Here is a 15,094-nt window from a genome sequence, read left to right on the forward strand (position 1 = left end):
CTTCCATAGCAGGTGAGAACAAACCATAGGTATGACATAAGCAGGTGTGTGTGTCTATGTATGTGTTGGAGGGGTGGGGAGGAGTGAGGGCTCAAAATGGCCATGTGTGCTAGTTTACTAAAGACAGTCCTCTACTTGAAGAGCTGTCCGGTTTAAAGAAAAAAGAGCTTTAAGGAAGGAGGGCAGGGGCCAACAACTTTCAGCACCCGAACAACAAACTGAGCAAGCAACACAGGTGATCGTCTCCACACGGTGGTGAGATATATTGTATTTCTCTTTATAACACAGCAACTATTCCTGAATTTGTACCTATACTGTACATAGTAATTAGCATGTGCCAATGTCTGCCCTTTTGTGGGTGTGTGTGGGTGGGTGTGATCCATTTTCTATTTTTTTGCAATATGTAATTAGCTGCATTATGTAGGAGGGAGACTCCTTTTTATTTATTTGTGGTTTATGTATTTATTGCTTGCCTGTAAACATTAAACATAAACGGGTACAAGTTGCCAAGAGAGCTGACGCGACCACACAAGGAACAGTGACAAAATGACCAACAGAATAATACAGTACGTGTGAGGAACGCGCTGCTACTCAGCACGAAAGTGGGGAGGGGGGAGAATGAGATTGCTGGGATTTAGATCTAACCCTTCAAGTCACACTACACCACATCCAGTGCCCTCTGCTGTTTCCATAACTCTTCCAAAGCAAACAACAACAACAACACACGTTGCCAAGAGAGATTTCCCCTGCTCCTGCCGCTGCCGACGTTGGCAGACTCCCCTCCACCATTGAGAATGGAAGATTCCAGCGCTGAATGAGCCTTTCCCTGTAGCTCAAGGAGACTCTAGGCGGGCCTGTGTCGTCATCACGTCGGACGCAACGAGGCTTTCCCTTCCTCTCCCCCGCCTCCTGCTTTTGCCAGCGAAGCCGCTTTGGGCGCCTGCGCAGACGGAAAGGGCTCGCGTTGCTAAGGAGGAAGAAGGCCCTTAGTTACCGCGCGTTGCTGCTGCTCCGCGGTTGGAGGGGACGGGGAAAGGATGGTGGCGACCCCGCAGGTAAGTCAACTTTTGTGGTGGCGTTGGAGAGGTGTTTCCCCCTCCCTCGGGACCATTTATGGAGGCGGAGGGTTACTTTGTAGGCTCGACCCTGGCTCCCCTCACCTTGGGACCTTGTAGAAGCCCGAGCTGGTAAATTTTAGTTGCCTCCCGCCTTTCCGTAGCCAGAAAAACCATGCTGAAAGGCGGCTTACAAACGAGGGACGGGGCGGGAATTGCATAATTACAAACATAGCAAAAGCAGGCAGCAGCAATAAATAAAACACATCCAAAAGCATGCAACCATATTGGAAAATTCCCACATAAATCATAATAAGACCCAAAACAAATGGACAAAAAAAATTCAATAGCAGCAACAAAAGCCCCCTCAAACAAACTTTACTCCAGTCCAAGAGTCCTATGGAATTTGATTTTTTTAAAAATAGGATACATGGAAACCACTATCAAATCACAGATCATATCTGCGCCTAACAGACTGAATCATACAGAATCAGAGAATTGTAGAGTTGGAAGCAACCCTGAGGATCATCTAGTCCAATCTCCTGCAGTGCAGGAATAGATCCCACACTTTGTGGTGCAGCAAACTTGCAATATTTTTATACTGATTCCCCCCCCCCAAAAAACCCTACTATTAAAAACATGACACCTGTAACATGTCAGCCAACACCAGAAACATTGTGGCACGGTCTGAGGATACAGATGTAATGTGATTTGATTGTGGTTTGAGGGAGAGGCGCCTGTTCAAGAATCTGTAAGGATCTGTGCCCCCTAGGCCTAGATCCAATGGTTAATGCTGTTAATGTGAGTTTTGAGGTGCTGGTTACGCTGAGTTTTGAGGTGCCTGTGACAACAGACGTCATAGTGGTTTTGGTGGCATTCTGTATAAAACCTATGTGAAAAATCTGCCCAATGCCTCAGATCCATGTTTTCGTGCCATGGCTGTGTCAGAAAACACCAGCTACATCATGATTCTTCATGCTTCAGCCTCTGGAGAGGGAGATTCTATAATGGAATTAAGATAAACTTTTGTAAAAATGCAATTTCAGGCAGATTGTTTTTTTAATTACTAGATGCAACTCCTACTTGCTTCCAAATCTACTTACTGTATTTCTGTTCCTCAGTGCCAAATCATAGACTTACTGATAGAATTACCCTCATTTTTCGAACTACAAATGCTTAGGAAATCTCAGCACTGCAAGCTTGTAATGATTTTATGCCAGCTTATTCACTGCTATAGCTCTCCCAAAAGAGTCCTGGGAACTAGCCCTTGGAGAGAGTGTGTAGTAATATAGCTCAAGAACAAGAGATTCTGGCCTACTATTTAATTGTCCCAATTGCTGGAACAGGGTGGCTTGCTTTCTCTTAGATCCACCAGCTGTAGCCTGATACAAAAGTCATAGCTAAGAACCAAACAAAGCTGACATACCACTCCAAAATACCCTTGTCGCCCCAAGCTTTCTTCATTTTCACTAGCATTCTTTTTGGCAGGTTCGGGCATTTGGAAAGTCGGAAGTCAAAAATCCTTGCAGAGAACCCAGATTTTCTTTCTTTCCACCGTGCTAGATCAATCAATAAAACACAATGTTATTTGGTTAATTGTGGGTATTCATTAATTCTACATTAATCTGGGAAGGGTTCTTAGAATTTCTGAATAATGATAGCACTTTTTCATTTTGCTTTGTTTTTTGTTTATTTGCCTGTGCTCTTTCATTTTTGAGGTAACTATGGAGGGAGAACTTCGTAATATAATCGTCTTCAATGCTTCTAAAAAGGAAATTTTTACTATGAACAATGGTTATAGGATTCTACAAAAAAAGCTTCGAAGCAACTGGAAAATACAGAGGTGAGTGGAGTATGTATTGTTTTCTTTTTTCTGATCTGTGTTAGCTTCCTGCTTTTTACTACTGCTGTTCTGAGAGGAGAAGGCGAGCCATCTTTTGTTTCTAGACCAGCATTGAAGTTTGATGAAGGCATAAAATTGCTTGAAAGTACCCAGGACAATGGCTGCCCCTAACAGTTAAATTTTTGCTCTCCTTGTATCTTGTACAATATCTGTATATCTGATTGCAGATTTTAAACAAGCTTATTTTGTTAGTGTAGGATATTGGCAGAGTGTGGGTTTCATAGTCTTTCATTCAAGCCTTACCTCAACCACAGCTTTTCAAGATGTGTCTAAGCCCCTGTTCTTTAAAGCATCAGCCCTTCAACCTCGTTGTGGGGATAATTGTGCAAGTGAAATGAGGCTTTTAGCTTAATATACCTATATGCATTTGGCATTAGGTCTTCGTGGTTTGTAATATATCTCCCTTGAACATTTTGATAATAGAATGAGATTTGGTAATCTTGTTCAGGAACATCAGTCTTTATTTTAGGGTTGAATACCTTCTTATTTTTGTAGTCATTTTCAAAGTAGAGAAGAAAACTAAAAATACATTATAATGCAACATCTGCCTAGACAATTGAGGTATTGACCGAGCATGCATGTCATAGTAAGCCATAGTTCACCCTGAACACTGCTAAAATGGCTCTTTTCCTTCTCCCTGCTGAGAAAAAACAAAACACGATCACTGTCTTTGTGTTATGTCCAATCCTGGAATTGTGGTTTGCCAATGATATGCGTTATTGGGTAACATGTCTTCTATTAATTTGTCCATAGTTTAAAAGATGAAATAACTTCAGAGAAGCTGACCGGAGTAAAACTCTGGATTACATCAGGACCTAGGGAAAAGTTCACAGCTGCTGAAGTATGTAATTGTCTTAAATACCTCAATAACTGTTTAAAGATCTATTTACCTTGCTGATCTTGTCTAGTATTTTGATCCTGTGAACTTCTTCAGGATTTAGTGGTTCTCTTGCATCATATCTTATAGGCTTTTTGGATTCATAGAAGCAGAGCAGGATGATGCACACTCTGGCCGTCCTGTTTTGTATGATCTGGGGCAGGATTAGTGCCTTGCAAATGTGTCTGAGCCACAGTGCTGTACCCTGTATGTATGTTAGGTGGGCTGTTCACTGTTTACTAATGGATTACCTAATGCCTTCTTGTTGGGATTTTTGCAAAGAGTGCTAGACATAGGGCAGAATTCAGTGCAGTATTAAGGTTCACGTTCTGTCAATGCAAGGATTTTTCCTTATGCAGTGGAACATTCTCCCCCTCTCCTCCCCTGTGCACCCCATAAATCTGTTCTACGCATTCCCCCAGTCCTCTGCAGCAAATCTGGAGACAGCGTGAAGAGGGACAATCACTAAATTATTTAGCTGAACACCGCCCTAACTGTACAATTCTAACCATGTCTACTCAGAAGTCTGTCCTGTTGGATTCAATGGGGCTTACTTTCAGAATTGCTTAGAGCAGATTAATTATGCCATAACTTGTAAAGAGACCTTGAGTATGCACTTATACTTGATAAATTTAAAACACATTGGTGGACTCACAGATGAAAAACAGAAAAGAAAAAAGTGGACTATGAAAGACTAAAGTTAGCCCTGTTCTGCCGTATCCCAAACAGCAGGTAGTTTGTTAGCTTAAATGCCTATTTGCACTGCTTAAACTTTAACCATCTTTAGGGTTAATTTCCCCTTTGTCTTGTAAGAATAATAAGGTGGGGTTTCTTTACCAAAGGGGACTTAGTATTTGTAAGGATGTGCAAGCTGTGTTGTGTTGCTATTCTAATTTTCAAGGGTTAAATTCTGTAAAAGCAGGAAAACCTTTCATCCTGGCACTTAAGACTTTGTTGCTTTTTTTCCTTTACAGTTTGAGGTTCTGAAGAAGTATCTAGAAAGTGGTGGGGATATCCTGGTGATGCTGGGAGAAGGTGGTGAATCTCGATATGACACCAACATCAACTTTTTATTGGAAGAATATGGGATCATGGTCAATAATGGTAATAACTGACCTGAGGACAAGCTTTCTTCTTTGGTCAGTCTTGAGAATGTTTGCATATCATATAGTCAGAAACCACAAACAAGTGACCCAACTTAGAGCAATTTGAGTGTGCTTTATTAATTTGATATTGCTAGGTCCCAAAAGAGCTAGCGACAGAGTATGATTGTAGCTTTGCCATCTTCCCTTTTCCATGTTTGCTGATTTTGAAAATACTAAGCAAGTGAACAGTACTACGATAAATTACATCCAAGTCTGAGGGATATTTGGTATGGCGGCAGGCCTGAACTCTGTGTGAGCAGAGAGCAAGGTCCACAGAGTTCCTCTCTGTTAGGCTCTAAGTGAACATCTCTTGCTGCGCACCGTTGCGCTGTAATTTTCATTTTTCTTTAGACCATTGTGTGCACTGCACATTCGAATATTCAGCAGCCCCTCCTCTCTGTGGCCTCAGTGCATGGACTGCATTCAGTGGATGCAAGAGCAGAGCAATGCAAGGGCTTGGGGAAGGTGGATTCATGTGCGATGTAGAACTGCCTTGGCCTAAAGTGAATAGCTTGATGAATTGCTTCTGATACAGCAAAAGAGCCACTGCACCTCTTATCTTTCTTTGTGACTGTTCCATTTGTACTTTTGCTATGATTGTACATCTGCATCTTCTTATGGGCTGCCACAAGGAAAATATGAGAGATTTGCCAGCTTTTTAAGGACCTTGGGCACATTTGCAAACAGAAACTGTTGTGGGCATCACATGCACACCTCAGCCAGGCACACACTGCAGCCAATCAATTGGCTACTATTCTTCTTTCAAGCCAAATTTTAGTAGGGGGGGTGGGGTGGGGGTCATATGAAGTCAGAAGGTGCTTTGTTGGCAACATCAGCCTTCATACAATTAGAGAGAACCAGGATCTAGAATCCATAGCCCATACTTTGCAGCGCTGCATCTTACTGGAAAAAATATTATTTTTCATTTCTCTTAAGACTCTGTGGTGAGAAATGTGTATTATAAATACTTCCATCCTAAAGAAGCTTTGGTCTCCAATGGAGTTTTAAATCGGTAAGTATTTGATAGTGGATGGTGTGTGGGTGCATTCACATTTTATCTTGTGTAACTTAGCTATATTTTGCAACTACAAATCAGTTATTTTTGGGTTTCCATCTATAAGGGAAATCAGTAGAGCTGCTGGAAAAACAGTGTCTGGGATAATAGATGAAGACAACAGTGGAAATGATTCACAGTAAGTACCTTCTTTCCAAACATGTTACATATGCCATCAATGTTCATTCCAAAAAGTTATAATAAAGCATTGTGTGGGAAGTGCTCTTGAAATATGTAGAATATTCTAATTAATGCCTAAGATTTTGCATTTTGCCTCTTGAAATGCTGCTTAAGGGGAGTTATGCTACAAAATCCAAGGAAGGGAACAGTTTTGCACAATGTTCTGGTTTTTTTTTTGTTTTTTACTGTTTATGGACATTTTTTATACATGCTTTAAACATGTCACCACAGAAAGCAAGAAAAACAGGATTTTAATACATCGTAAAGTATAGTCCTTTTAATTACTGATTTGGATCCACTATTGGAAGGCCTCTTCCACTCACAATGCAATGGAAGAGCACAGTTTTCAAAAAGAGACACCCAAATCCCAAGAAGTTATTGCATTGTCACAAGCTCTTTTTGAAGCACAGGTTCCTTCTCAAGACTTTCTTGTGGCCTGGAGTCTATAAACTTGAGCCTTTTTCCTTCCTTGTTCAGTCTGTTGCCTATACAGTATTGTAACCTCTGCTAAATTGTGGTACTGCCCTGGGAGAAGTAGAAGACTTCTGTGAATGCTTGCTGAGCAGTGCAAATGCACCTTTCGTCCACTTTTGGTTCTTTGGATCTAAGCCATCACAATTAATTCTAGAGTGTTACAAAGGCAAAGTATCTTTTTTCTTTTTTAAAGAAAAAAACCCTCCTACCAGCAGAAGAACATGAAGGGGTGTGGACAGAGAGAATGGTTGTTTGTGTTTGACAGCATTGCAATTCTGTGAAATATAGAAAATGCTTATGACAGTCTTTGTACTATTTTGTAGGGCTCTCACTTTTGTGTATCCATTTGGTGCTACACTTAATGTGATGAAACCAGCAGTGGCTGTTCTGTCCACGGGATCTGTCTGCTTTCCTCTTAATAGACCCATCTTGGCTTTTTATCACTTTAAGGTACATAACTGCATGAGCCATCAAATACTTGTAAAACATGATATTTTGTAACTTCATTCATAATTTCTGTTACTTGCACATCTTGTGCAACTTTAGCAGGAAAGCATTCAGATAAAAGCTCCTTTATGTTGGAACCTTTGAAAAGAGTTGACCTATAACGGGTAGGGAAGCACATTGAACTGTTATTGCAGTTCCTCCCCAGTTTTATCAATCATTAGTAATAATAATTATTATACCATTTCTAAAACACTTCTAAGACAAAATGCTGAAAAGTGAATAAAACTAAAGATAGGCCCTCTTCTAAATTTACATTATCATACTTTTACTTCATTTTTAGTGTAGTTTACTAACTTTAAATAATGTATGGTAAATATGTTCATTTGAATTTACTTACTTATTTTCTTAGCTTATCCCAAAATATTTGGAAAAGGGAACAGCATGTTAAGCATCCATACAAATTCAACTGAGATGGATAAAAACAAGATAACTTGACATTTGTACACATAGTTTATCCCAGTTATTAAAGCCATTCCAAACAAGTATGCCTTGTAATCTTTTCTTTATTCTGCCCCCAATAGTGTCATAATCTGTATGAGCTTTTAATGCCTTCATAGAAACATGTAATATGAGTATATGGTGTCCTCAAAACTGAGACAAATTAATTTTTGGTGTCCCAGCCAATTCTAGGCTGCATCAACAGAAGTATATAGTCTAGATACAGGGAAGTAATAGTTTGCTCTGTTCTGCCTTGGTCAGACCCGATCAGGAGTACTGTGTCCAGGTCTGGGCACCATGGTATAATAAGGATGTTGGCAGCTTGGAACGTGTGCAAGAGGATTCTGAAGAAAATGGTAGCATGTCTGTTAGGGCAGAGAAAATGATCAGAAGGAAAATCTAGAATCTGTTCAAGACAGATGAGGTGGAATTCAAAGAGCTACTGTAGTACCGTGCCTCCAATACCTATCCCACACAGCCAATCTATGAAAACACCATGGTCACCTGTCACATCTGGCTTGTGAGGTGTAGTGGACAGAGGGATCTGGCCTGTTGGTCAGACCAGATTCCCCAATCCTTCAATGTAATGCAGAATGTTAACGAGTGTAATATAAAAAGTACACCTGGTAAGACAAAGCATTGATGTACAGTATAAGTTATTAAATGTGTTCTACTGATTTCTTCTTTGATAGAATCAAGGTGGCAAGTTAGCTGTACTAGGATCTTGTCATATGTTCAGTGACCAATATTTGGAAAAAGAGGAAAACAGCAAGATTATGGTGAGCCTCTATTGTCAACTTCACTGCTAATACTTTAATAATGTATGCCCTCTAACGATCAGTTGACCAGGTTTATTTGAAGCTTAGGAGTTATTCAGCAGAGTGAGCTGTCTTTTCAACCATATCAAGTTGAAGTTTTTGCTACTTAATTCTTTTGGACGCTATGGTGTGTAGTCTTTTTTGCAATACAGTCGTACCTTGGTTTTCAAACAGCCTAGTTCTCAAATGTTTTGGCTCCTGAATGCCGCAACCCCGGAAGTGACTGTTCTGGTTTGCGAACTATTTTTGGAAGCCAAACATCCAATGGAGTTTCCGCGGCTTCCGATTGGCTGCAGGAGCTGGTCAAGCTAGAGAAATGGAACAGAGCACTCTGCTTCATCAGCCAGATGAGATTCCATACTGGCCATGAAGGAGGTGACAAACCTCTGCAGCCAGTAGTGAAGATGATTGGGCTGGCAAAACAGAGCACTCTCTTGCTTTCACTCGCCTGGAAGCAGTTCCACTTTAGAATTCCTGGTTGCCAGTGGTGGCTAGGAAAGGGATGCAAGACAGGACTGGTTTAGTGTGACATCAGAATGCAGCCACCACCTCTCTTGTAATCATTTACTCTAAATAATGTTTTCTGCTTGCAGCCAATTTACCTATATGTGTCGTGTCCTAAGTGTGATTGTTTGAATATGCCAAGGAACTTCTGTTGTTGTTGTTGTTGTTGTTGTTGTTGTTGTTGTTGTTGTTGTTGTTGTTGTTGTTGTTGTTGTTGTTTTGCACTGTTAATCTTGATAATTCAAAGAATTCCACAATTATAACTGGGCTCTTTGGTTTCTTAGGATGTACTGTTCCAGTGGCTTACAACAAGCGACATCCATTTAAACCAGATTGATGCAGAAGATCCCGAGGTAAGGGGAACTAATTCAACATTATTTAGTAACATTAGCTTTGTATATCATAAAGTATAGCTGCCAACTTTGCTGAATTTCTATTTTTGCATCTTTTACTTTTGTCCCTGCCAAGAAGAAAGCCTTGATAAGCTGAAAGCAGGGGTAGCTGGTGCTGTGCCCTTTAGATGCAGGCTCCAACTCCCATTATCCTTGACCATTGGCCATGGGAACCGGGACTGTTGTGGGTTGGGAGTTTGATAACATCTACAGTGGACCTCATTGACTACTCTTAACTTAAAGACAAAAAGTTGAGTTGTTAATTTTTACACTTGCTCTGTAAAGTTTATTCGGTTCTATCACTGTTTCAACTTTCCAATTATCCGAAACTTTAAAATTACTTAGCAGTTTGTAGTAATGTCATGTTGTGAAGAATACACTGAGATGAAAAATTAAAGTTAATTTTCTTTCCTATGATGTCTGCCATCAACAAATAGGTTTTATCATGAAAAATAAAGAGGGATCATAATATATGTGAATTTAGAAGTACGTACAGAAGATAAATTTATTTCGACCAAACTTATTTAACTGTTGAAGAAGCTTTTGAAATCCGTTTCCTATATCAAGAGATGTATATAAGTGCTCATAACTATGACGGTTAGAAAATTGGCCAAACTAAATTAAAATCCGCACTCTTAAGTGTATTGTTTCTTGGATATATGTTTCAAGATATATGTTGGATATATGTTTCTTTTATCATGTAGTTGTTTAGCTCACTGGAAAGATTCCATTTTTAGTGTAAGCTGTCTCTTTGTTCACAGCAATTTCCGTGTGCTTTTCCTCCAGATATCTGATTATACAATGCTTCCAGATATAGCAACCCTGTCAGAGCGACTGCGAGTTTGCCTGCAGGAGGGAGATGAAAATCCACGAGACTTCACAACACTTTTTGACATGTCTATTTACCAGCTGGATACCACTGCACTTCCGAAAATCATCAAGTTGGTGACCTCATTTATGTTTCCCAAAACAATGGGTTGAATCCAGATTTTGTTGCCAGCAGCAGGAGTGAGGAGGCAACTTTTACCAGTTTTCCCCATCACTTTGCACCCTGTGAAACTCTGCTCCAGAGGATAGGGGGCTGGGAGAAACAGCAGAAGTCACATTATACACACACACACACACCTGATCAAAAGTTTCCTGTGTACAAAAGGAGATCTTCCATTTGCAGACAGCAAAGTCTGGATCCAACTCGGTGTCTTTTTCTTCTTCATTTTAGTTTAATAGATTTTAGGGCCTATTTACTGCATTATTTTCGTTGTTTATAGGCTCTTTGAGGACAGAGTCCTCTCAAGCTGGAGAACAAGGTGGAGAACAATAACACAAACATTAAATTACAATAAAAATACATTTTGTTAAATACTTTTTAAAAATTTAAAATATACAACAGTAGGCAGCAATATAAAATAAGCAATAGAATCATCAGCAAAGTGCACCAGGTAAAAGCCACTTGAAACATGTAGGGTTTTTAAAGTCTTTTTGAATGCCAAGACTGAAAAGGCCACTGTGTATCCTTTGGGAGTTACAAAGAACAGGGGCCACTACTGCAAAGACCCTATCCTTGGTGTCCGCCAATCTTAACAATCTTAAAGGTGGCACAGAAGCAGAGCTTCTGATGCTGTTGTCTTCAAGGTTCATATGGGCAGATGCAGGCCTTCATATAACGTGGCCTCGAGCTGTTCAGCATTTTTAATGTTCAGTATCAGCACTTTGACTTGAATTTCAATATGTTATGCACCATCAGCAGAAAGGTGGTTAAATTTGGGGTTTTGCCCATGTACACTTCTAATCCTAGTTAAAATTTTGGCATAGTTAAATTAATATCTATCCTGGACTCGTGGTGATAGTAAAAGTTGTTAACGCATGCCAAAACTCCAAAGCAAAAAACCTTTAGCCAATGCTGCAAACTTTACACATTGTTATACGTTGCAGGTCTTATGAGCAGCTGAATGTGAAATACGAACCGCTCCAACTAATTCAGCCTCAGTTTGAAACTCCGTTGCCTGCACTTCAGCCAGCTGTAAGTAACTGTCTTGGGAGAGGAAGGAAATAAGGTGACAAGCATTTATGAGTAGGGTGAACAGATGGGTCTTGGGTGATTTCAGAAACAGAAGAGGCAACACAATATATAGTGCAGGGAGAGTTCAAGGCTTACGGGGTAGGAAGAGAGGATCAGGCAGGTCATCTTGGCAGAATGACTGAAAGTTACAATGTGTGTTGAAGCAGGTCTGTGAATTGTAGGTCAGTGTTTCTCAACCTTTTTCCAACCGTGGCCTCCTTCAGACCTTGTTTCCTTCCTGTGGCCCCCCCGTCCTACTGGCAGAAAGAGTAGCTATTCAGATGTTTTGTTTGTAAATAGAACATGTTATATATATATTTATAATTTCTACAAAATACAAAAAATTATACTTTAAGTATTTCTCGATCAATGTGACCCTTGTGCCTGGTGACCAGAAACAAGCTTTTTTTATATCTGGTTCTTTTGCTGCGAGGGATAACTGAAGATCACCTCTGTCCATTACGTTGAGCCGATTCTGCGTGAGGCTGAGTAACAATTGCATGCAGCAACATGCCTCCTTTCGCAGTAATACTTGCACGAAGAAACAGCACCCCACACACTAACACTGCTGCAGCCACGCATCTTGCCCGTGACAAACGACATGTGGACAGCTTGGTGCATGCAGTAGTGGAGTGCAGAAGTGGGAGGGAGAAGGAACTGGAAGCGACTTCGCTGCAAAGTGCGTGTGGCACTCCATCCATTGGGAATCACGGTCACTTCTCTGCTCCCTCTACGTCTCTGTTTTCTCTTTTCTTCACTTCTTTGTTTTCTTTTTTCTTTTCTTGGTCACTTTTCTATTTTCTTCACTTTTCACTTCCCCTCTGTTGCTCCCTAGTCTCATGCCATGGTGTCCCATTTATGCGTTTTTCACCTGTGGACCCCTTGGAATATCCTGGGGTGTCAGAGACCAGACTGAGGATTACAGCTCTGATGAGGAATGGTGGGAAGAGCCGTATAGAGAATTGGTTTGCAGAGGGACATAGTTCGGAAGACAAAAGCTGGGCAGAGCTGAGTGGGGAACGGAGAAACAGAACAGGAAGAGAGAGAGATAACTGACTCCCCTTCGCTGGAAATTGTCCAGCCTCTCTCTCCAAGGGCAAAGAGAGCTGATAAGGTTACTTCGCAGAAGGCTCAGTGGTTGCAAGATCAGGTTGCCAGAAGGGGAAGTGACGAGGATGGCTCGGGGGGGGGGGGAGTAGGAGGAAAACCTAATTGGCAGCACCTTAACTTTGAGAATGGCTGTTTTGTTCTTTGTCTGTGATCATTAAACACTCTTAAACTTGCAAGGGACTTTAACTGCTTTGTTCTTCTGATGCACAGCCAAAGGGGGGGGGGGGAGGAAGCCATTTCCCCGACGCCTGAAATGGAAGGGCCCAGGGGGCATATGGGCCCCGGTTGGGAAACACTGTTGTAGCTGACCAAAAGTTTGTTTTTCAAAGGAAGGCAGTAAAAATGAGGAAAAGTTTAACCCAGACATTATGTTCTGCCCATCATTCCTCAAAGTTAGAAATTCCCTACATGGACAGCCTAACTTATTTTATGTGTCCAGTCCTTGCAGCTAATCACATTTCTCTCAATTCAGGCTATGCCCTGAACACACTTTTCCAAGACCTGACATCCTGTGGTTAGGAAACAAGTAATCTGGTGCTTTCTTTCCTCTCACCAAAAGGCTTAAACTGAATGTCACTGATTTTCCCGAAGTAGAAATTGGAAATGTCAAACCTGTATATGTTTTTGAAGGGGCTATAAACAGAATAGTTTACTTTCTGAGGCTTACATAGTATAAACAAGATTACAGCATGCGAGTAGTTTAATTAGAGCCTGCACCAATGCTGTTTTTCTCTGAACAAGTATGGGCAGACTCAGTGTGTTAAGTTTTGCCTAATCTTTACTAGGTTTTTCCACCGGCCTTCAGAGAGCTGCCTCCTCCCAGCCTGGACCTGTTTGATTTGGATGAAACTTTCTCTTCTGAGAAAGCTCGCCTTGCTCAAATAACAAACAAATGTAAGTAGTGCAAACATTTGAACTTGGGATTGCTAAACTATTTGTGGGATGGGCAGGGGAACTTTCTAGATGAAGAGCTTCTCAAACTTTTATCTCCAGGGCACACTTTAGAAAGCTGAAAATTACTGAAGTCCTCCATATTATGCATACCTTAAAATTTTTCCAAAATACTTTGCATTTTGTTAAGAAAACCAGATCTTTTAAATCTGTTTCCTCATGCTAATGGAGGTACTCTAGATCAGGATAGATAATATGTGGCCCTCTGGATGTTATTGGACACCAGTTACCTCCAGCCCAGCCCCAGTGGTCAGGGATGAAGGATCCTGTGGTCTAGTAATGTGTGGCTGCATATAGGCTCTGCATCCCTTCTCTGCTTGTGGAAACCCATATAATATCTTTAAATGGTTTGGCAAATTTTGTGTGTATTATGCTACTTTTATGTCCTTATTAGGCACTGAAGATGATCTGGAATTCTATGTAAGAAAATGTGGGGACATCCTAGGGGTAACTAACAAACTACCAAAGGAGCAGCAAGATGCCAAACATATCCTGGAGCACATTTTCTTCCAAGTGGTGGAGTTCAAGAAGTTAAATCAGGTAAACTAATGGACATTTTTCTTGAAGCCCTGTCCAGTGATCATTGGGAAGATATGAAAGCCAGGTTTCTGGGAAAGCAGACTCCTTCCTGATCTCAGTGATCTATAGAGGAGGCGCCGCATTAAAATTAATAATAAAACAGGACTTGAGCTTTATCTAATTTGCTTTTCAAGTTAATTGAGTATTCTGTTCCAACACCTCTTTCAGAAGAAAAAAAAGATGGGTGGAGAGAATGCTTTCTAGCTTTTTTGTGATTCTGTGTGCTCCTTATAGAAAGCAATATTAAATACCTAGTTGATAGTTGAGCATATTAGACTTTATGCTTCCTCCTTCCTTGACTGCCAGATTCCCTCCTTCATTTTAGCAGCAACCCTCGGGCAGTGTTATATGTGCACCAATGTTAATGCTAACCAGGGCTGTCTAAACCCAGAGTTTTCAGTCCCATTTCTAGCTGTGACTACAAACTGGTTAGTGGTAACATTTTTACGGACATTGATAGTCAGCTATGGAAATAGGAAGAGGAATTTACATGAGAAGAGTGGGGAAGAAGAGTGTGTGAGCCTTCAGGGTGCTCCTAATCTGTTAAACATGGGCAAGTTTGGGAACATTGTATCGGCCCTGGGCCATAAAGTCCAGGAGCTGAAAACCTTCAAGACCATTTAAATTTTATTTTGGACCCTGAAAATGCAAAGGAGCCTAGAGTCATTTGTATGTATTGATAAATATCCTTTTTCTTTTCTTTAAAGGAGCACGATATTGATACAAGTGAAGCTGGATTCCAGGGTGGCTTTTGAATATTTGAAAGAAAATTTGATGTCAAAGGGAAGGATAATAGAACAGCTTCTCTTATTTTGTTTTGGGTTTTTTTCTTCAATAAACTGGCTTGCTTTGCTTCTTCCTGCCATTTTCTGTACCCTATGTTACCTTACAAATATGTAGATAGTCTAAAACGCCGAAGCCAAATGAGGGATTGCCTTATAGGCAGCAATAATTTTGATAATTTCTTATGTATGAAGCATTCCATATTTAATATTTCTATTTATAAACAAATAAATATCACATTTTGTACAACCTAAAATTCTTGTTT

General features: G+C 40.6%; 1 protein-coding gene across 2 annotated transcripts; it reads left to right on the forward strand.

Moving 5' to 3' along the window:
* The first annotated feature begins 837 nt into the window (after positions 1 to 837).
* IFT52 (intraflagellar transport 52) lies at positions 838 to 15,085 on the forward strand. Of its 2 annotated transcripts, XM_083621080.1 has the most exons (14): positions 838 to 1,055; positions 2,774 to 2,898; positions 3,712 to 3,799; positions 4,810 to 4,939; positions 5,917 to 5,992; positions 6,102 to 6,173; positions 7,012 to 7,138; positions 8,326 to 8,412; positions 9,240 to 9,308; positions 10,134 to 10,288; positions 11,280 to 11,367; positions 13,302 to 13,410; positions 13,862 to 14,007; positions 14,754 to 15,085. In XM_083621080.1, the coding sequence occupies exons 1-14, from the start codon at positions 1,038 to 1,040 to the stop codon at positions 14,799 to 14,801; spliced, it is 1,338 nt and encodes a 445-aa protein (XP_083477206.1). In that variant the 5' UTR covers positions 838 to 1,037; the 3' UTR covers positions 14,802 to 15,085. The 2 variants fall into 2 exon arrangements, with proteins under 2 accessions (XP_083477206.1, XP_083477207.1); XM_083621081.1 differs by lacking the exon at positions 7,012 to 7,138 and having other exon boundaries at positions 967 to 1,055.
* Positions 15,086 to 15,094: the final 9 nt, after the last annotated feature.

The sequence above is a fragment of the Podarcis filfolensis genome (genome assembly GCF_964270895.1).
Source record: "Podarcis filfolensis genome assembly, chromosome: 6".
Lineage (NCBI taxonomy): Eukaryota > Metazoa > Chordata > Lepidosauria > Squamata > Lacertidae > Podarcis > Podarcis filfolensis.